Source organism: Acinonyx jubatus, chromosome D4 (assembly GCF_027475565.1).
Source record: "Acinonyx jubatus isolate Ajub_Pintada_27869175 chromosome D4, VMU_Ajub_asm_v1.0, whole genome shotgun sequence".
Taxonomy (NCBI): domain Eukaryota; kingdom Metazoa; phylum Chordata; class Mammalia; order Carnivora; family Felidae; genus Acinonyx; species Acinonyx jubatus.
The window spans coordinates 3,838,077-3,853,771 of record NC_069391.1 but is presented as its reverse complement, the minus strand read 5'-3'; the positions used below and the strand labels follow the sequence as shown (position 1 = coordinate 3,853,771).

Here is a 15,695-nt window from a genome sequence, read left to right as displayed (position 1 = left end):
GGTCCCAGCGGTACAGGAGTCAGACACCCACCCATCCCCCCCAGCAGCGGGGTCGCAGCCGCGCACTGCTACCGCGACAGAGGCTCCCGCTGGCGCCCGGTGTCGCGACAGGGCGGGGCTGCCCGGGTCACCTGCATCAGCTCGAATATGTGGTTCGCCTCCCCGTATTGGGGCATTTCCGGGGGTATGCGGTGAGGGGCGGTGGTCGCGTCCATGCCTCCGTGCTGCGCGCCCGCTCCCTGGAGACCGCCGTCGCTAGGGCCGCCGCGGCGCCGCGTCATCAGCGCGCGCCCGCTCCCTGGAGACCGCCGTCGCTAGGGCCGCCGCGCCGTCGCGTCATCAGCGCGCGCCCGCGGGGCTGGAACCGGGTCTCGTTCCCGGCTCCAAGGCCCGCGCGCTCAGCTGCGGGGGGCAGGTGCTTCCCTGCGGGCGGGTGCTTCCCCGTGGCGGCCTCGCACTGCGGTCTGTGCGTCTCAGGAGGTGGCCCTCCAGCCTTCTAGGACCAGAGGTGCCCCCAGGGGGGCCCCAGGTGCCGAGACGCCCAAGGGGGCACATCGGCCCTCCGTGGGGGCGGGAGGCGGGTCGTGCGCTGGTCCCGCCGTCGCGCCCCGACCTGGGCGTTGGGCGCTCCGCGGGCCAGCCCGGCTCTGCTCTCTGGGCCTCAGTTTTCCCACCTTTAAAGCGAGTAGAGGTTGGGGAAGGCTGTGGAAAAGGTAGGGGAGTCCCTGGGGCGGACGGGAAGGCGGGGGCTCGCGGGGCGAGGCAGGGCTGCCACGTGACCCGGTTGCTATGGCACCCGCGGGAACAATCGGGCCCGCGGCCCCGCCCCACCCACCAACCTTCCCGGCCCTGGGAAGAGCCCCTCCCGGGCCCCAGATACCCTCGGAGGCACTCGGGTTTCGGGGAGCTCTGTGAGTGAAGGCCGGCCTAGGACCAGTAAGGTTAAAGCGCACCACCCACCCCCCGCCCTCCGCCGAGCCCTGGGGGGAGGAGGGGAGGGAGCGGAAGGAACCCCGATGCCGCCCCTGGTGGGTGGGACGTGGTGGAGGAAGGAGCGCTTCGAATCGCGTCAATCCCCAGCGGGACTGGGACAGCCTGGTATGGGACGCGGCGCTGAGCTGGGAGCTCCAGCTTTTGTCTGTTGCCATTTTTAGAAGGAGCTGCAGGTTTTGAGATGTGTTCTTAACAAAACTATGGGGTAGGTACATGATGGACGGGGCGTTGGCTTCTGTGATACAGAATGCCCCGGCTTCGACTCCTGGCTCCACCCGTGTGAGCCTGCTCTGGGCGCCACTTTCCTCCCCTGTGAAGTGGGGATTATGGAAAGATTCCGTGAGCGCATATGCCTGAAGTACGGGCTCCTGGCGTGTATTAAGGGCACAGCGCATCGGGGCTACTATTTAGTAGTAACTTCATTTAATATTTGCACCAGCCCCCAGGAATAAGTACCTTCATTCCCATCTTACAGGTCAGAAATTGGAGGATCAGAATGGTGAACAAATAGTTGACCGTAAGACCTGGGGCCAGTCATTTCCCATTTTTGGGTCTCTTTTCTCATCAGTTGTAGACCATAAAGCGTTAGAATCAGAAGTCCCCTTGAAGATATTCTAATCCAATCGCCCTTGTTTTATAGATAAAGTGAGGTCCAGAAAGGGGGAAACTCTTGGCCAAGTTCACTCATTAATCAGAGGCAGAGCCAGGGCTGGCGTCTTGACTCCTAGCCAAAAGCCTTTCCCAGCAGCCACCAAGTGCCCAGAGACATGCCCTCCGACTGTAAAAGGCTGCAAATCCGCCTCTTCCCCTCAGGACTGCTTCCTCAAAGCGCGCACACCTTGGTTGGCTTGTCAAAGCCAACTGCAAAGACAGCTGGGGAAGAAAAGGAAGCCCCCCCCCCCCCCCCGCCCGAACAAAGAACACAACAACCAAACCTGCAATTTGCACTGGAGAGGTTCAGTTTGCTTCCTGGACATTTCTGAAATGACTTGCCTTTCTCCTCATTTATTTTAAGCCCTAGGCGCTTTTCATACCACGATTTAATCTTCTTTAGCAGCCTGGAAAAATACAAATCAATTAAAGCCTAAAACCTATTGGGTAATCATTTTTTCCTTCCTCCTCCCCCAGATCGAGAAGTGCCTGCACCCGGTGCCTTTCATCCACACTAATTTGGCTGCAGTAACTCGTTCAAGGGACGATCACTTTGGATAGCTTATTACAGCTCTTCTCACGACGTTTCCTGGCGTGCATGTCACAAGTCGCTAGGATCAAGAACCAAGTCAGTTTTGCTCTCAGGGGCTCTTGGGGCCACCAGCCAAGGTCGTGCTGTATCCTTGGAGAAGTTGACAGCCCCGGGAAGCCCCGGGAGGGTGGCAGGGAGCCAGACAACGCAGGGCAGGCCCCTGAACACTAGGGGAGGGGAGAGCAGAGAACATTCTCTGCAAGTGGAAACGAGGCCCAGGGGTCCAGCTGGTGCGTGACCCCTAGGAGGGCTTGGGCAGCTTTTTGCGCATTTGGTATCCCCTCCACCCCAGCCACCCACTCCCGGCCTTGGGTCAGTCTGATGTCTGGCATGTCTGTCTCTATGGACCGTCACAGAGGGAGGGATCCAAGAGCCCAGACTTTATAAAGTGAGGCAGAGCTGAGTGGGGAATCCGGGCTTGCTCACTTCCAGCGGGGTGACCTCAGCTTCATCATCTGTCACGTGGGGATCATCAGGTACCGTTGGGAGAGCTGTGGTGAGGATTCCATGCATGGCCAGGGTTCTCCTCGAGCCCCGTCGATAGGCACTGCCATGGGGAGTGTTGGGGCGGGTGTTCAGGACCTCACTGCAGGCTGGAGCATGGCTCTCGTCTGCCCCCCGCCACCCACCCACCTCCGTAAAGGACCCTCCTGCAGACCGCACTTAGCCCTTCGTCCCAGCGTGCCCATCCCACTGCCCTGCTTCCTTTTCCCTTTGGCAGCGCTCTTATCCACAACTGTTCGGTGGCTCATCCTTGTTGTCCGCCTCCCACTCTGAAAGATAAATTCCAGGGAAGAGGGGCTTGTCTATTTAGTTCCCTGCCGTGTATATAACCCAGCACTCAGAATCGGGGCCGGCACATGATAGGCCCTGCAGAAGGGGTGAGTGAACAGACGAAAGGAAGCCTGAAGTCCTTCTGACCCCTCTGGCCTTCAGGGGTTCTCTCCTAGCTCTGCCTGACGCTTGGGGGTTCCCCCGGCCTGCCCTGCCCACTGCCTCCTGCACTTGCTCACAATAGTCCCAGGTCACCCCCTCCTAATGCCCCTCCCCCCTCCCCCCTCCTCTCCTCTCCCAGAGCTCAAGCCCTCAGCAGACCCTGCTGCTCTCAGGGTGTGCACCGTGCCTGTTGTGGCCTGCTCCTGCCATTGTGTGCACACTGTGTAATCACAGCAGCTTCGGTTGCTCTGACAACCAGGCGCTGCGCGTTCCAGGCTCCGGGCTCCACACGTTCCGCCTGCACCTCGCACGGTGCTCGCCCCAAGGCCCGGAGACTGCGGACCGTTACTTCCCTCTAGCGCAGTAGCACTCAGAGGCTCACCCCAAGGCCGGCCGGAAGTAGTGGAACCAAGATCTGAACCAGGACTATGAATAGAGCTTGGGTTCTTAACCACCAAGCACAGCTCTGAGCCTTATGGGGAAGGCCAGACTGAAAGCACAGCCCCCCCCCCCCGCCCCCACCCAGAAACCCACCTGTGTGCTGTGCTCTGACCTTTCTTTTTTAGAAGCATTTTTTTTATTAACTTATTTTTTTATTTTTTTAAATTTACATCCAGATTAGTTAGCATATAGTGCAACAGTGGTTTCAGGAGTAGATCCTTAGTGCCCTTGACCCATTTAGCCCGTCCCCCCTCCCACCACCCCTCCAGCCACCCTCAGTCTGTTCTCCATATTTAAGAGTCTCTTCTGTTTTGTCCCCTCCCTGTTTTTATATTATTTTTGTTTCCCTTCCCTTATGTTCATCTGTTTTGTCTCTGAAAGTCCTCATATGAGTGAAGTCCTATGATTTTTGTCTTTCTCTGACCAATTTCGCTTCGCACAATACCCTCCAGTTCCAGCCACGTAGTTGCAAATGGCAAGATTTCATTCTTTTTGATGGCCGAGTCATACTCCATCGTATATATAGACCACATCTTCTTTCTCCATTCTTCCATCAGTAGACATTTGGGCTCTTTCCATCCTTTGGCTGTTGTCGAGAGTGCTGCCATAAACATGGGGGTGCACGTGCCCCTTCGAAACAGCACACCTGTATCCCGTGGATAAATTGTGCTCTGACTTTTCTAGGTCTTCCACCCCCAAGTCACTCGTAAGCCCTGGGCCCAGACCAGGCAAGGCGAGTCATGGGAAGGGGTGCCCCAAACTCCAATAATCAAGGCAAATCACATTTAAAAACATCAAAATCCATGCAAAATCCACTTCTGTCGCCAAAAATGTAAAGACGGGATCGGTTTTACCCATTCCTTCTGCCTCGGGCTCCAGTATGGCACAGCCCCAGACCCCATCCCGTCTTTAAAATCCTGACGCTTTGCGGCCTCCTCTTTGGTGTTAACTTTTATTTCTTTAAATAGCACGTTAAATGTTTTTCCCTCGCCCGACTGCTGGGTTTTCTGGTGCCTCACCCTGGCCCAGGCCCCCACCGCACCCCCCCAACCCCGGCGCCCCTTCCCACTTGCCCACTTCCGGCAGGGGGCTGAGTGGGCAGGAAACCAGTGTCCTGCCCGGCCCGGGACCAGGCCCACCCCCCTGGAGCCGCAGCTAGTGCGAGCAAACACAGGCACTGTGGCTCCCAGGGGTGGCCTGGGCACTGCGGCTGAATGCACTGTGTCGTATTTACAGTAGGCCTGCTGAGGTCCATGGGGTGCCATCGTCCGGGCCTAACCCGCACAGGTCAGCTCCCAGCCCTCCCCAAGTTCTCAGAGTTGCCGCTCCCGTCGCGTCCTGGAGGCCAACTTCTGATCTGCCCTTGCGTTTCCTTTCGTCCGTCTTTTTGCCACAGAGATGCCCTCCCTGCTCCAGCCCTGCTCTGGGCTCAGGATGCGGAGGCCGACACAGTGGAGGGAAATGCCTCCCGTCTCCCTCGGGCCGCCTCCTCTCCGCCTGGGTGGGGCCTCCTAGGAATCCTGGAGCGTGTTCTTCCCCACCCCTGCCCTTGCCAGGTGTCCTGGCCCCTTGCGCCCGCCAGCACCCCTGGCCTCGGCCTGGCCGCCTCCGACCCGTTCACGCGAAGCACGTCTGGTGCCGTGGGTGTGGGTGTGCGTGGGCGTCCACAGTGTGGAGAAACTGAGGCCCAGAGAAATCCTTGGCCACACTTGAGGGAAGGAAGTCATGGTTCGTGGCAAAGGACGTGTCCTTGGAGGGTAAAGGGACTTGGGTCCTGGATCGATCGCCTGGGGGATCTGGAGTGAGTGCAGGAGGGAGGGGGGACGCCGAGAGGGGCCGTGGGCATGCTGGTCTGACACTCCAGAGCGGGGTCTGCAGTCTGGGGCCTCATTGCTGTGTTCTCCGCGCCCCGCCCCCCCCGCCCCGGCAGATTCTCGTCCTCCTGTAAATGACCGCTGAGGAAGACCATGAATGAGGCGAAGGAGTCCCTGCGAGGCATCGAGCAGAAGTACAAGCTGTTCCAGCAGCAACAGTTCACGTTCACCGCTGCTCTGGAGCACTGCAGGGAGAACGCCCACGACAAGATCCGGCCCATCTCCAGCATCGCACAGGTGGCACCTCGTGGGCTGGCGGGCGGTGGGGCCGGGCTCTTGGGGACCAGCCGGGCCCAGCGACTCCTGGGCGACACCGTGCATGGAGGGTGACACGGCTGAGCCCGGAGAGGGCAGGCGTGTCTGTGCCGGGATCAGGACTCAGATCCTGACGAGGCGGGAACGGGCCCTTCGTTCCCTCACCACATATGTGAGTAAATACCAAAGCGGGCCGGAGACTCTGCCGAACGGCCGGTGTTCGGGTCCCGCCTCTGTGACCTTGGGCCAGTGAGTCACCTCTCTGTGCCCCAGCTGCCTCGTCTGGAAAAGACGGAACGTGCGGATTTAAGGAGCTCGTGAGGGAGCCGCTCAGCCAGTGTCTGACGCCCGTGGTCCCAGCAGTGGGATCCCACTGGGGTTTGAGAAACCGACCCGCCAAGCACCTCGCGCCTCCCGTTTGCAGACATTGTCACCTGACCCGGGTCTCCCTGTGAGTTAGCTGCCATCCCAGCTTGCGGGACCTGGAGGCCTGGAGACGGAGCTCGCCCTCCAGGAAGAAGCACACCCCTTAGTGGGACCCCCTCCCGCCGCCGGCCGCCGGGGAGTCAGCTTCTGGAAGGCCAGCTGCTCACAGCGCTGGCGGGGCGTGGGGACCAGGGCTCAGAACCGCTTAGGAGAAGCACACAGGCCCCAGAGATAGCAACCCCTGCTGGCAACATCCTTCAACAAAAACCCTCCCTTCCGCTGTGCGTGACTATTCCTCCCAGATCTTTAACGTGAGAAATTTTAAACCTACGGAAAATACCCTCTTTCCCCTGAACTGTGTAGGAGTAAATCAGGCTCAGACTTCCAGGGAGGGGCATGGCCGGGTTTTCAGCGTCAGGATGGAGCATGTGAGACCCCTCCCCGCAGCCACGGCTCAGAATCTACGGGAGCCAGAGTGACCCCGCCCCTCAGACGCACAGGGGCGTGGCCTTCTCACCCAAGGTTCAACGAAGCGCCTTGACAAACGGTGGCCCCAGACACTGCATGTGAAGTGTCGATTTCTCGGCCCTCACCTGGCACCCACCCCACCCCCACCCCCGGACCTGGGTCATCCAAAGGTGACCTGCCCACACACACCTGGTAGCGCAGAGACTCTGCTCTGTTGTAGTTACACCGGCTGGCAGGCTCCTCCCCGCCCTCCTCGGGTCCCCCGGCGGCTGTCAGGGCCTCTCCCCCCTCACAAAGCCGCTGTTCTTGGAAGGAGCCATTCGGATCATTTGGGAAGACGTCCCTGAGCAACTGAAAGGCAGCTTGGAGGAGGGAGGGGAGGCCCCCGGAGGGGACCGGGAGGGGAGGGGAAGCGTTCGTGAAATGGGCCAGATATTCCCGCCGGCACCAGGCGTGTAGGCTTCAGGTGGGGGTGTTGGCAGACCCAGCCTGCCCAGCGCTCTCGGGGTGCCTGGGACACGCAGTGACATTAACTCTACGTAGTGACCTGTGAGTCCACATGCCTCAATGTGCCTGCATCTCCCCTGTGACTCTGGGAGGGTACGAGGAACCGGGGGGGGGGGGGGGGGGGGGGACGCTCCTGGATGTTTGGTCCCCAAACCAGCTGGGGGCCGGTGGTACCTCCTGAGCTCGCCCCACCTGGCCCCTGCAGGTGCAGACCTACATGGAACATTACTGCAACAACTCCACGGACCGGCGCATTCTGCTCATGTTCCTGGACATCTGCACAGAGCTAAACAGGCTGTGCCAGAACTTCGAGGCCCTGCACTCTGGCACCCCGGTCACCAACAACCTGCTCGAGAAGTGCAAATCCCTGATTAGCCAAAGCAATGACCTAAGCAGCCTGCGAGTGAAGTAAGTGGCTTCTGGGCCTGTCCCGGAGGCGTCAGCAGCATGAGCATGTGGGGAGGGCGGTGGGGTGAGGATGGGAGGGAGGGGTCCCACAGGAAGGAGCCTTCTCTCCAGAGGACAGGAATGTCGGGACTGATGGGTCATGTGGCTACTGTCCAGCACCGCCCCCCACCCCGAGGTGGGGAATCTGAGGCCCACCGATGTACCCAAAGGGCCAACCCAACAAATCCTCTTACTGAAAACAAGGGACGCTGAGGCCCCACATACAGTGGGACACAGACGAGCCAGCACTGGGCAAGGGGAGGGGGAGTCAGAGCAGATGTTCCCAGAAGCCCACGGAGAAGCAGGACTTCTGGAGCCCGTCCCTGTGGGCATCTGAGCCTCAGCACCGCCCAGTGTGGCTCCCTCATTCCGAGCCCTGGGGAGTCCTCAGCACAAAGCACCATATTCCGGAGGATGCTGTTTAGTTACTGGGGATGAGGAGAGTCGGAGGGACTAAGCACATTTTGGAGCCGTTACGGGTTTCCACGGCCCCTAATCCGGGTCTCTACGACCACAGGCCAGTGGTTCAAGCATCTTGCCTCTCTATGCCAGGATTACCTACGGTTCATGGCCCCGCGAACCCGCCGAACCACAGCGTCCAGAACCTCCCCGGGGACTGTAATGTGTGGTCAGGATTAGACACTGCCCCGGTCTGGAAGAGCCCCCTCTTGCCACCCTGCAGGTACCCTCACGATGTGGTGAACCACCTCAGCTGTGACGAGGCTAGGAACCACTACGGAGGCATCGTCAGCCTCATCCCCATGGTCCTAGACTTGATGAAAGAATGGATCGCCCACTCGGAGAAGCTGCCCCGCAAAGCTGTGCTGCACGTGAGTGAGCCCCAGGCACGCCAGGAAGCCACCGCAGCAGCCGCTCCGCCTTCCCGGACCATGAGCACCCAGTCTTGGTTAAGAAAACACCAACTTAGGCAACTTACAAAAGTCAGCCCCAAACCAAGGGGGAAAGACAAAGGATGTCCAAAACCTCCCTGGAGACCACCTGGCGGGAAGCTGTAACTCAGAGCTGGCGCCCTGCTGAGCCCCGCGTGGTGGGGGGGGGGGGGGGGGTTGCCGACTCTTCACTTGGGCTCCGGTCATGGCAACTGATGAACCCCAAAGGGGACTGCCCAATATACCACTGAGAACCTGTCTCCCTCTCGCTCACTTTTAAGTTCTCACCGCTCCACGCCTCTGGGCTTCAGGCTCTGCGCCCACTTCCAGTGTTGCCGGGAGAGGCTGGCGAGAGCCGGGGCACTGGCCCGCCTAGGCGCTCCGGGAGCTCCAGGCCAGCACCCTGCCAGGCCCGCCTCTCCAGGCAGAGCCACCAAGCGGGAGGCCACAGGGCCCCTTTCCCGCCGCTGCGGCCACTGTAGGGTCCCTCCGTCCGCCAGGGTGCTGGGGGCCGGCGCGGTAAACTTCCTCAGTGTCATTAGGTGTCTGGACCCAAGGGGGAACGAACCTGCCTCTGCTCTCCTTTACTTGGGGGAGGGAGGCCATGAGAGGGGCCAGATGGACTCTGCGGCTCCCAAGTAAGACAGTCCCCTGGTTTCCGGGGCGCAGTCAAGGCCCTGACGTCGTAGCCTGTGTCTCTGGCCTCCGAGCTGCTGCAAGTACTGTCTGACTGTTGGTTTTTCCCTTCGCAGGGGGCGACTTAGATTCTGTATTCTTGCTTCCTCGGGGGCGACCGTCAAGAATAAAAAATGTTCTCCCACCTGTCTGCCTGGCTTGGTTTCCTGGGACCTCTCCCTTAAAGAAAACTATGCTTACCCTAAGACATCAGAGGACACTGGGCAGTAGGCTCACAAGCAAAACCGCCAGCAAAGAGCAACCGCTAGAGACGGGAGTCTGCTCTCAGGAGGTTGAAGCCACAGGCACCCCCCCCCCCCCCAGGCCGGCGCGGTAACTCCCGTAGTTAGAGCGTACTGGGACGAGAACCCGAATAGGTATCAGGGTTCTGCGACAAAATTAAAAGCTGCCACCTCCCAGTCTTTATCTCAAAGGAGCTGCTTCCGTCGTTAAAACGGTCAGGGCATACCCGTTTCCAGGGGCAGCTGGAAACGTATGTTCCAGGGAAGGGACGGTGAGGCGAGGCTGGATCTAACCATTGTTTCAGGTGGTTTCCCGCCTTCTTCCAAACACCTGGTGACATTATGGCGGCTGCCAGCTGCACCGTTTCCTTGACACGCTCACAGAACACAACGGCAAGGCTCAGGGTTGGTAAGCTCTCTGTGATCTCGGTGCCACCTGGGCTCAACCCAACGGCCAGCCAACCCCTTAGGGCGGCAAGCACGCTCCGAGCGCAAGAGGGGACAGCAGCGTGGGCCCGGCAGGCTGTCCGGCCTAGCGGGTCTCGGGGGAGAGGGCTCCGATCACGTCTCCCACGGCACCGTGCCACTCTTTGGGGGCAGGCGAGAACGTGAGGCGGATAAAGTAGGATCCGTGGTTGTGTGCCAGGTAACTTTCTAGAACAAAAAGGGTCTGATAGCACCTCCTCCAGCCGCTCGGGGTAACCAACCAAGCCAGACCTGAGGCTTCTGCATCTTTGGGTGGGTCCCTACTCCGCCTAGGAGCCCCTCCGAGGCCAGCACGGGTCACTTCACGTCAACACAGCAGAGTAGTGCAAAACAATAGATTTTTATTTGTTCACAGTTAAACACAAGCAACTGCCTTGACATTTTAGAACATCCTAAGAAGGACAGCAAACCCTTTTGATTCCAACTCCCATTCACTAAGATTGTACCATTTTCTCTTGCAGCTCATGTTTATGGCATCTGACGTGGATTGTTTGACATGCTTTTAAGATCGAGGCGGGAAGGTTTAAACCTTTTGACGAGAGAGGACTTTCTCAAATTTAACTAAAAGCAATCAATTAAAAAAACTTTTTTTTTCCACTGATGGGGACCCCTTTAAACTGCAAGTTAGCCACATGTGGGTGATCCATGATTGAGTTATAAAACTAGATTACGTCTTAGCAAAATCTGTTCCTCCGTAATATGCTTATGGTCCGCAGAAGTCTTCTGAAAAGTGATCACTGATTCTTTCTAGTGCAAAATGCCCGGCCGCCTCTTGATAAGCAGAAGTTTCTGCTGCACAGAGCAGCGCGTACCCTCCTGTCCAAACACTGTGGCAAGGTGGGGGAAGGGAGGGGGGCTCAAACTCTCCGGGGTCTCCTCTAAAAGATCTGTTCCAATGCGTCAACTAGTCTACGTATCCCAGAGGGTGGACCATTTGGTAGCAATGGGAAGGGAAGGGGGCAGAGAGCTCCTCTGCCTTCATTCATTGGTTTCAAGGCCAAAAGCGGTCATGGGCACAGGCTTCCGATGTCGCTACAGCCACTCTTCCCTCAGGTGAGCTTGTGCAGACCGTAGACGGCGGGGAAAACACAGATACCCCGCTCTCCCCGCACATGTCACAGAGTCACGGACGGGGACACTGGGAACAAGGGTCACAGCAGCAGCCTCAGGGCCGGGCCCCGACCTAAACTGGCTCTTTCCCTCTAGAGAAAAGCGCCGTCCGGTGCGGTGGATTCCTCCACGGCATCAGGGGAGGGGAGGGCTCACGGTACAGAGCTGGGGCGGGGGGTGGCGCGTAAACAGGTACTCAGACATGTTCCGGAGACACGTCCTGGCACTCGCTGCCGGTCAGTTTCGAGCGTGTGCCTCGAGAGTGAAAGGGCAGCAGAGGAGGTGTGCTGGTGGGGGCCGTTCCACGAGCCCGCTCTCTTCCCCGCACGAGACGTGCTCTGGGTGGGGTGGGGCTTCTCCGGGGATCACTCTGAAGAGGGGCTGGCCTGTCCCCGAACATCCCAGGGCGGGTGGCCCTCCACCTCGACTGTGCTTCTGGACCAAGCCTGCCCTCTGCCCACACCCTCCATAACCTGCCCTCGCTTCCGCCCACCTCCCGGTGCTTTCCGTCAAAAGAACGGTCATCTTGTGGCCTAGAGTGGTAGGTTCTAGTATTTGGTAAAAACTCCTGCTGGCTAGTCACAGCACGTGCTAGATGCTCTCCGCAGAAACGCCCAACGTTTTATTCAGTGAGCCTGAACCCCTGCGGCCCGGCTCACAGGGACCCGTCACCCCACTGTCCTAGTCGCCCCCTTCTGCACAACTGTGAGACCCTGGCCTTTTGTGACAAAAACACCGGAAGCTACACGGGCTGGGGCAAATGGGGACGGAGCAGGGTCCGGGGTTTGGTCCGTTGTTGGGATTCTGCCCCCCGAGGCGCTGCCCTCCAGGCCGGCCGGCCGGCGGCACAATGGGCTCTGTTCCAGCATCCGCGGCGTCCAGTCTACCTGCCCAGGAGAGCCGCGCCCTCTCCCCTGCACACGGTCCGCTGCTGCGGCTCACGCGGGAGCTTACCGGTCCTTTCTCTCTGCACACACGGGGCCTCGAAAGAACCCTCGGCTGGCAAAGCGAGCGAGGTCACGTCCGCCCGCCGCACGAGGCCGGTCCTAGCACTCATCCGCGAGGAAACCTTTAAAACCCTCTTGCCCCAAGAAACGACCTTTGTCTCCTACCTTTGTTTTCTGACTCCTGGATAGATCTGTCTTCCGGTGCTATGCTAACCAAGTTTACAGGCTGCACGGCAGAACCCCGTCAAAAGCTTTTTAAAAATCCCTAAAAGCTCTGAGAGAGGTCCACGTGCTTATGTCCCGTGGCAGATTCAGGACCACGTTTTCTCTATGGAGACCACGCTGCCACTCCCCCCCCCCCCCCCCCCAATGATACTGTAGTGCTCCTTTTTAAAACAAAATTCATGATGCCCAAGAAGCAGACTCTGGCCTCCTCAGGGCCTGTGCTGACCCCGGTTAGTGTCGGGCGGGGAGCAGAGTAGGTCACGCACATGGGCCAAAGGGCTCCGAGGTGGGCAAGCTCTGGGGCCGCCCAGCCCTGCCATGTACGACAGAAGGCTGCTCAGATGGTATGAAGACATGCTCCGGCCCTGTCGCTAATCATTCCGACACATCTGCCCCACCGGTTCCCGGGCCTGAATTCTCTCTCTGGTGTTCCTCTATCATCACCCTCCTATCCTCAGAAAGACTCGCGGCAGCACGATCAAGTGACCTGTTGATTCCTGGCGAGTTTATCATTTTCAAAACTAAACCAAACCTTATGTTGACTCGAGTCCTCTGCAACATGCGAGCCTCCATTTGGAAGACGGGTAACTTCAATGTGCCTCCAGGCCTGGCCCGCCCCCCCCCCCCCCCCACCCCGGCTGAGTGAGACACACGGCCTCCTAGAACCCAAAGGAAGTGGAGTGCAGCTCCCTAGGCCGATGGCTGGGTTGCAGGCAGATGCCGAGGGCCCTGGGCACGGAGACCGGCCCGCGCAGAGGCCCCTCGCCACCCTGCCGCCTCCTTCCCTGTATTTTTACAATCTGCCCAGTTTTTAAGGATGTTCTTTCTTTCTTTACATTGGCCTCTGCCGTTACCAGTTAATCAGGGAAAGGGCTTTGATCGAAGCGCCTGGTGTGTCTGTTTCGTGGCACAGGCCTCTTGGGCTGGGGGAGGGTGAGCATTTTGACCTGGTTTCAGTACTTATCCTGTAACATTTTTTTTCCTTTCTGAATTTGTTCGTGCTTTCTTTTTCTAAAAAGGAACTAGGAAATAGGATGTATTCGGTTTTAAGCTTTCCTTTGGATGAAGCTGAATTAAACATGTGGGGTTATTAAACAGTCCACAAGGGACATCCAGCGGCAACTGTGGGACCGGGTGGGGCTGAGCATAGTCGGGCACACAGCCTCTCCTGGGCTGGGAACCGGTCACACCTGAAGATCCTGTCCTGAGGAGAGGCCCCTGCACCTGTGCCGTCGTGGTGACACAGGGTCTCTCGTTACCTAGCCCCCTCTGGTCAGGCTGCTAGAATATTTACTGCAATGCTTTACAAAAAAAAAAAAAAAAAAAAAAAAAAAAGACTTTTACCCTCACGTGCTGGAAGCTTCTGGATGCAGTAAGATTTCGTACCATTACAGTCCGTCTTTTCCCTCTTCGTGGCTGAACCCTCGTATACTTTTAACTAAGAGAATAAAAAGAGAAAACCCAGGTTCATTGGCTCTTTCCTATGAGTCTCTACTCGCCTCAGCTGGGACACTAAAGCAACAGCTCTTGGGCTTCCAGAAGTTACCTCGGGAGCCTCTGTTGAGTTCAGGTGCCGGGCTGGGGGCATCTCCCCCAAGCACGCGTGGGCCTTTGTCAACACTCGCCAGGACGTGGCCCTAAAACACTTTGCCATTACTGACGTGGAGCGGGGGGGAGGGGAGGAGGGGGGGAGGGGGCGCAGCAGCGTGCTCCCCGGAGAGTCGGCCCCGGAAAGCTAGGCTGGTGTGAGAAAGCTGTTACCTTTTTGGTGGTCTAGAACGCGTAACGGCAAGGCAGCTCCACCAGCCTGAGAAGCAATGGTCATTTGAACGTTAAAGAAACTCTGGGCCTTCAGAGCCTTTCCGCCGCGGCATCACCGAGAAGCAGGCACGAACGAGGGACTCACAGGAACACAAAGGGAGAGAGGCAGATGGATGGAGGGGTTGAACCACGAGGCTCAGCTGGCACAGCCCCGTCCGAGGGGCAGCTCCTGGTCCCCAAGAGCTTCTTGGGCAATGGCTCGAGCCACCACCCGCCTCCCCTCCTGCAGAGAACGGTTTTACCACCCCACGGCGACCTGGTTGAGCAGTCGCAGCTTTCGAACAAACGCCAAATAAATAAGAGGTAGCAGGGAAGGAGGGACAGACATTCCCAGAGAGGGGGACGGGCTCCACGGTGCCAGCTATGGACTTCTCTAACAACAGACATTTGTTCACACACAACTTTCTAGGAAGCTTATCAGAACCGCCAACAGAACATTAAGGGTGAATAAACCTTTGTTTGGCTAGATCTGCTGCTTTAGATGCTGAACTTCAGAACCAAAAGCAGGGAAAAAGTCTCACGTAAAAAAGCTTCCACGTGAAGGTGACCAGCTTCGCGAGCCACATCCTCGTGGAAAGGGACAAAACCAGACTTACCTGCAACACCACCAGTGACCCGGGCTAACGGAGAGCCAACCCATTCTCTGAGTTTCGGGAAAGGACAGAGTGGTGTGTTAGACTCAAAGATTAAATTTGGCCTCATATTGCACACGTTCAAAGGGCGCAACCACTGCGGGGGAGGCAGAAAGTGAAGCCACTGAGGAGCACGGACTGGCTCTCGGATTAGCCCACACTGACCCTCGGACTAGCCCACACTGCTGGGTAAAAGAAAGACAGGGTAGGGAGCGGGTCGAGGGGAAAGTTAAGAGGCATTTCAATGCCAGATCCAAAAACCGTTCTGCATTCAGTCAACTGTGAAAAGGACCCCCAGCCCATTTCCACGGCGTGAGCCAGCCACCCAGACCCTGAAAATGGGGAGGCCTGGGAACGTGCATTCACACCTCCTGTTCTACGCCAGCAGTCTGCGAGTTAACACTGATTGACCGTCATCCTTCGCTGTGTTCATGATGAGTCTCGTTGTAGTCCATGATGTGCAGCTGTCCAACACTGTCCGGGGTCGGGGGGGACGGGTGCGGGCCGTCTAGGCTCGGGGGGGCCTTGCCTTCCGCACCCGGGTCTTTGCCCGGTTCTGTCTTTAGCGTTTCAGAAAGGCTACTGATGGTCACGCTGTCCTCGTCACACTGGCTCTCGCTCTTATTACGAAATAACTCTCGCGCCTTCCTGCCCAGGAAGCTTTTCGAACTGGGAAGGGAGCCGACGGTGGTCGGGATGCTGGTGGCAGGCTCTCCCGTGGTCGTCTCCCACCGACTGCCGAACGGGCCCGCCCTCTGGCTGGGGGGCTTCTCCGGGGTCGAGAGCTCGCCACTGCCGCCCCCTCTGCTTCCACCGCCGCCCCGCACACCGGCGGGCCTGGGGGGCTTGGTCTCGCCGTTGTGGCCAGGTGCCTCTTCGTTGTGCCCTGTTACAGAATCCGAGCAGCCGTCCTTACAACAGGCAAACCTGTAAGAAAGCCGGGGAGGACAAAAGGGGTGGTGTTGGCAGCGCCTGTGTTCCGGAGGCACGCACGCGGACACTGAACGCCACGCTTCAGAACGGAGAGCCCGAGCATGAGGTCTCAACGAGGGAAACCGAGTCACGACGAGGGACAGC

At 58.6% G+C, this 15,695-nt stretch overlaps 3 protein-coding genes across 34 annotated transcripts in view; 1 reads left to right on the top strand and 2 right to left on the bottom strand.

The window, feature by feature from the left end:
* AK8 (adenylate kinase 8) overlaps positions 1-3,153 on the bottom strand; it is a 129,875-nt gene extending 126,722 nt beyond the window's left edge. For 3 of the 5 annotated variants that reach the window (XM_027035487.2, XM_027035488.2, XM_027035489.2), the window contains exon 1: positions 132-424. In XM_027035487.2, the coding sequence (XP_026891288.1) occupies positions 132-281 (150 nt within the window). In that variant the 5' untranslated portion in view covers positions 282-424. Of the gene's footprint in view, positions 1-131; positions 425-1,928; positions 2,052-2,662; positions 2,784-2,930 lie in introns of those variants that run through there. The other 2 variants (XM_027035491.2, XM_027035492.2) reach the window with 2 other exon arrangements.
* SPACA9 (sperm acrosome associated 9) lies at positions 304-9,302 on the top strand. Of its 13 annotated transcripts, XM_027035496.2 has the most exons (7): positions 737-936; positions 2,122-2,272; positions 5,544-5,724; positions 7,349-7,551; positions 8,273-8,420; positions 9,023-9,118; positions 9,233-9,302. In XM_027035496.2, the coding sequence occupies exons 3-6, from the start codon at positions 5,581-5,583 to the stop codon at positions 9,086-9,088; spliced, it is 561 nt and encodes a 186-aa protein (XP_026891297.1). In that variant the 5' UTR covers positions 737-936; positions 2,122-2,272; positions 5,544-5,580; the 3' UTR covers positions 9,089-9,118; positions 9,233-9,302. The 13 variants fall into 13 exon arrangements, 12 of the variants coding, with proteins under 12 accessions (XP_026891294.1, XP_026891296.1, XP_014939018.1 ...); XM_053204447.1 differs by having other exon boundaries at positions 9,023-9,302; XR_008290871.1 differs by having other exon boundaries at positions 738-936; positions 8,273-9,118.
* A 901-nt stretch (positions 9,303-10,203) lies between these two features.
* TSC1 (TSC complex subunit 1) overlaps positions 10,204-15,695 on the bottom strand; it is a 59,211-nt gene continuing 53,719 nt past the window's right edge. For all 16 annotated transcript variants that reach the window (XM_053204439.1, XM_053204441.1, XM_053204442.1 and 13 more), the window contains one exon: positions 10,204-15,545. In XM_053204439.1, coding sequence (XP_053060414.1) covers positions 15,032-15,545 — 514 coding nt within the window. In that variant the 3' untranslated portion in view covers positions 10,204-15,031. The remainder of the gene's footprint in view (positions 15,546-15,695) is intronic.